Source organism: Lathyrus oleraceus, chromosome 4 (assembly GCF_024323335.1).
Source record: "Lathyrus oleraceus cultivar Zhongwan6 chromosome 4, CAAS_Psat_ZW6_1.0, whole genome shotgun sequence".
Lineage (NCBI taxonomy): Eukaryota > Viridiplantae > Streptophyta > Magnoliopsida > Fabales > Fabaceae > Lathyrus > Lathyrus oleraceus.
The window spans coordinates 481,902,695-481,906,986 of NC_066582.1; the positions used below are offsets into that span (position 1 = coordinate 481,902,695).

Below are 4,292 nucleotides of genomic sequence, written 5' to 3' on the forward strand. Positions count from 1 at the left end.
CGAAGTTTATAAACTTCCATGGATCACTATAATCTTCTTCCATTGCGGTTTCAAAATGTTGATCTTGTGGCATGGAAATTGCATCTCTCGACAAAGAATATTGTCTTTGTTGAGCATTAAAATATTGATATCGTGAGATATTTGCAGACAATAAATCTTGTACCTGTTGTGTCCTAAAATGTTGATTGGCTTGGTTTTGAAACATCATGTTCGATAATCGAAAATCTTGCATTTGTTGAGCATGAGAATGTTGAAAAAATTGATATTGTGAATTGTTTACAGACAAATAATCTTGCATTGCTTGATCTTGAGAATGTTGACTTAATTGATACTGTGAGATACCAATCATATTTGCTGATAAGGGAACTTCTATTGGTTGAAATTGAGAATGTTGATTAAGTTGAGATTGAATCATCATGTGTTCTAACATAGAATCTTGCATTTGTTGAGTCATTGAATGCTGAATGGGTTTGCATGGTGGAGTAACAACCACATTGGTAGATGTTGTCACCTTTTTGTTGTTTTGACTTTTAATTTGACATTTCATTCCATACTTATGCTCATAAATTTTGCATAAAACCCAATCATCCTACAACATAAAAATATGAAATTTGCATGAGATTCTACTTTTTGTATACATTTAAGATAAATAATACTACTTTTTCACACACAAAATATATAAACAATAATGTTTAAAAAAATGAGAACTTGAATTTATTTTAAATGAGTTAAAATTAAAAGTTAATGAATTCATTTTAAAAAACGAAAAATTAGTGATTTTTTCATATAAAAATATCATGAAATAAAAACTCAAATAAATGAAAATGGTATGGAAATATACAAAACCATTTAAAAAATTTATAACCATGTGATACATAACTAATGAACATTTTATAATGAAATAATTTATTAATTTAATATTTTAACTATCAAAAAAAATAAAGTTTACAATTATTTTTAGTTTTGTTATTGAATATAATTACGCAATAGTTTGTTACTACTATTTTGCTTTAGTCTTTTGAAAGTTGACTATTTCTTTTCATTTACTAGAATATAAAACTAACTATTATTTTCTAGTTTGTTACTACTATTTTACTTTAATATTTTGAAAGTTAAATACTTCTTGTCACTTACTAGAATATTATTTTTAATTTAATTTAATATAAATTTTAAGAATTTTTTTACATTAACATTTTAAAAATTTATTAATTAAATAAACTGAACTTCTTCTCTTATATTTTATTGTTACTAACACCATCATTAATAATAAATATATTTATTAAAAAAATTAAAACACATTTTTAACAATATGTATATCATACCTTATTATTATTATAAAGAGTTGCACCAGAAATTGTAAAATCTTTGATTCTGAACTCTTGCATAATCCAATTGGTCTTCAAATTCACTAACTCTTTAGCCTTTCCTTGTTTACCCGTGTAAAACACTAAACTTCTTTTGAATCCAATTTCAACATCATTCTTCATCACTGAATTTTCTTTTCCAGTAGCTTTCCAAAAACCATGATTTTCAACTGCTCGATCTGGACGTTGTCCATTTTCATACTTCTTACTTCTTGGCGTAAAAAAATACATTGTGTCCTCTCCTTTGAATTTATAACTATTTTCTGCAAAGAATATACCAACACAAAATCAACAAAAAGAATATAAAAATATTAAAGAAATGATAAAAATAAATGAATGTTTTTGATGTATAATAACTGTCATACGGTGAACTGGACTTTTTGTGTTTTTTATCGCAATGTCGCGGTTAGCAAGAGTCGCCACCGACTTTTCTTTTATCCAATAAGGAAAGGTGGAAAAGAACAGGAAAGACCTTAATTTAGATTTTGGGTTCGGGAGGTACATTATACAAAGGGAAGGTGTTAGCACCCTTTGTATCCATGGTTATCCATGGGCTCTTAATTGCTCGATCACTTATATTATTTTTGTCTAAAAAAGTGTTTGTGAATTGTTTAGAAAAATTGTTTTGAAAAGAGAATTTAACTTTGTAATGATTCTTGTATGAATGTATACAAAGTGATTATCTCGTTTAGTTTTGAAAATTGTTTAGAAAAATATAACTCGGTAATGATTCTAGTATGAATATATACCAAGTGGTGATTTTCTAAAGATATTTTGAAAGGTGTGAGGTGTGAAAATTGTTTTTAGATTGTGAGCCAACAATTAAGAGTTATACCGACCCAAGGTCTTTATGAGCATTTCCTATCCTTATGAGGGTAAAACTGTCCTTATTATTGAGAAATAAGTAGTTTTATCCTTTGGATGTTTAAGGGTCATCGTAGGGTCATCGATAGGTCATTGAAGGCAACAGTTACGAGGATATCTTAGCATTCGAAGGGACTATCATCTTTTAACCGTAGGCAACATCGGAGGGTCATCGAGGGACAAAGTTGTATATTCGAAGGCAACATCCGAGGGACTATAATTTATTTTATGATGATTTAACCGAAGGGTCTTTGCTAAGGGTATCCCCACGTTCGCGGGACATGACCGTAATATCGTAATCGTAAGGCAACAAAGAGAGGTCCAAGATCACTTATTCAAAGGCAAAGTTTTACAATTAATTATATAATTAGGATGAAACTCCACATTAAAATTATTAAAAATAATATATTAAAAAAATTAATACATTAGAAATTAATACATTAAAAATTAATTTAGGGTGAAACTCCACAAGGGTATCCCACAAATAAAGTGGAATACCTAGCCAATAACCTTTTCCTGGGATATGTGAACCTTTACGAAACTCAAAAAAAGAAACATGTCAGAACACCAAATCAGGGTGCAATCGAAGATTACACCGGAGAAATATCACAACAATAAATAGGATAGGATGAATAATGCATGGCTATGATAAAACATAAAAAAAAAACAGAATAGAAAAGTCAGCTACTGTCTCGTTCGCCTCTGCCTCGCCTAGCGAAGGCCACGGATTTTGAATTTGAAAACAGCCCCATGTTAGGAACTTTGAATTTTATGGCATTTTATCACAGGAATAACATGGTCAAACATTCAGGGTATTCAGGCATATTTAAATTCCCATACGAAAGCAAATTATATATCAACATTTAATCATGATGCATTATATATGTAGATATGGCTAATTGAAAGTATAAACAATAGAGATACGCAAACCTGTTTGCCAATTCAAGGTTGAAGGGATTGACCACTTGTAGTATCGGAATAAGTTAGGCAGCGGGAATTGGACGGCGATGGCTTCGGTGCAGATGGGCTGCCTTCAGGGTTTCTTTACTCTAAATTCTCCGGGTAGGCAGGGTTCCTATGCCAAAGTTTCTATCCGTCCTTCTCTGTTCTCTCTCTTTCTTTTTCCTCAAGGTTTTGTTCCAAGGAAACCTCAGAGTGTTTTGCTTCTCTTCCTTCTTTCTCCAGTAAATCTCCCAGTGTAAACTCCAAGTCTCACTCCCCTACTGAAACTTCAGTATTTATAGACTAATTTCGTGGGTAATGGGCTTGGAATGAGGGAGACCCAAGTCCAAAATAATTTGTTATATTTTATTTATTTATTTATTTTAATTATTTAATTAATTAATTAATTTAATTAATTAATTAATTAATTAATTAAATTTTTTTTCTTTTTTTTTTCTTTTTTTTTTTTCGTTTTTTTTTCAATTTTTTTTTTTTTTTTGGGCTCAGAATGAAGCCCGAAATTTTTGTTGTCTGTCAGCTTCGCTAGGCGAGCGCGTAGCGAACAGGCCAGTTTGGGCCATTTTTTGGATTGGGCCATCCGTGAGCTGGGCCTTTGTTTCTTCAAGATCAGTGTTATATATGAGTCGGAATGCCTTGCAAAATGTCTTGAAATATTAATGGGCAAATTTTGGGGTATGACAATAACATACCTAATTCTTGAGGAGAAAATTTGTAAACATCAACGTCATGAATCCTTGGTGGAACTATGTGAACACCTTGTAATTTTTGTTTCAAATAATAATCAATCAACTCAATATCATTAGGGTTGAATCTGTAACCTGGTGGTAATGTAATGAGATTTATGTCTTCAATCTCATTATTTGTTCTAACATCATTAGATAGTTGAGACTGCATGTTGCTAGCACAAAAGAAGATGGATGAAAATTATGAATGAATAAAATAATTATTGGTAGGTTGTTGTATTTATAGATCTCATTTTTTAGTTGTGATTAGATCTTTTTACATGAGCTTCAAACTACTATATCTTTTTTAATAAAGAGACTAACCTTTAATATTATAATATTATTATATATATATATTATATATATATATATTATATAT

General features: G+C 30.0%; 1 protein-coding gene across 1 annotated transcript; it reads right to left on the reverse strand.

Moving 5' to 3' along the window:
- Nucleotides 1–1,316: 1,316 nt before the first annotated feature.
- LOC127138089 (NAC domain-containing protein 2) lies at nt 1,317–4,085 on the reverse strand. Its single transcript, XM_051064493.1, has 2 exons — nt 3,881–4,085; nt 1,317–1,627 (listed from the first exon to the last, which is right to left on the reverse strand). The coding sequence occupies exons 1-2, from the start codon at nt 4,083–4,085 to the stop codon at nt 1,317–1,319; spliced, it is 516 nt and encodes a 171-aa protein (XP_050920450.1).
- Between the last annotated feature and the right edge of the window lie 207 nt (nt 4,086–4,292).

What these genes read in the sequence shown, in the direction of transcription:
- LOC127138089 (XM_051064493.1), bottom strand. Translation starts at nt 4,085, where the DNA reads ATGCAGTCTCAACTATCTAATGATGTTAGAACAAATAATGAGATTGAA. An exon ending in ATTTTCTCCTCAAGAATTAG is followed by an intron (nt 1,628 to 3,880) that starts GTATGTTATTGT and finishes TATTCTTTGCAG; the next exon opens with AAAATAGTTATAAATTCAAA.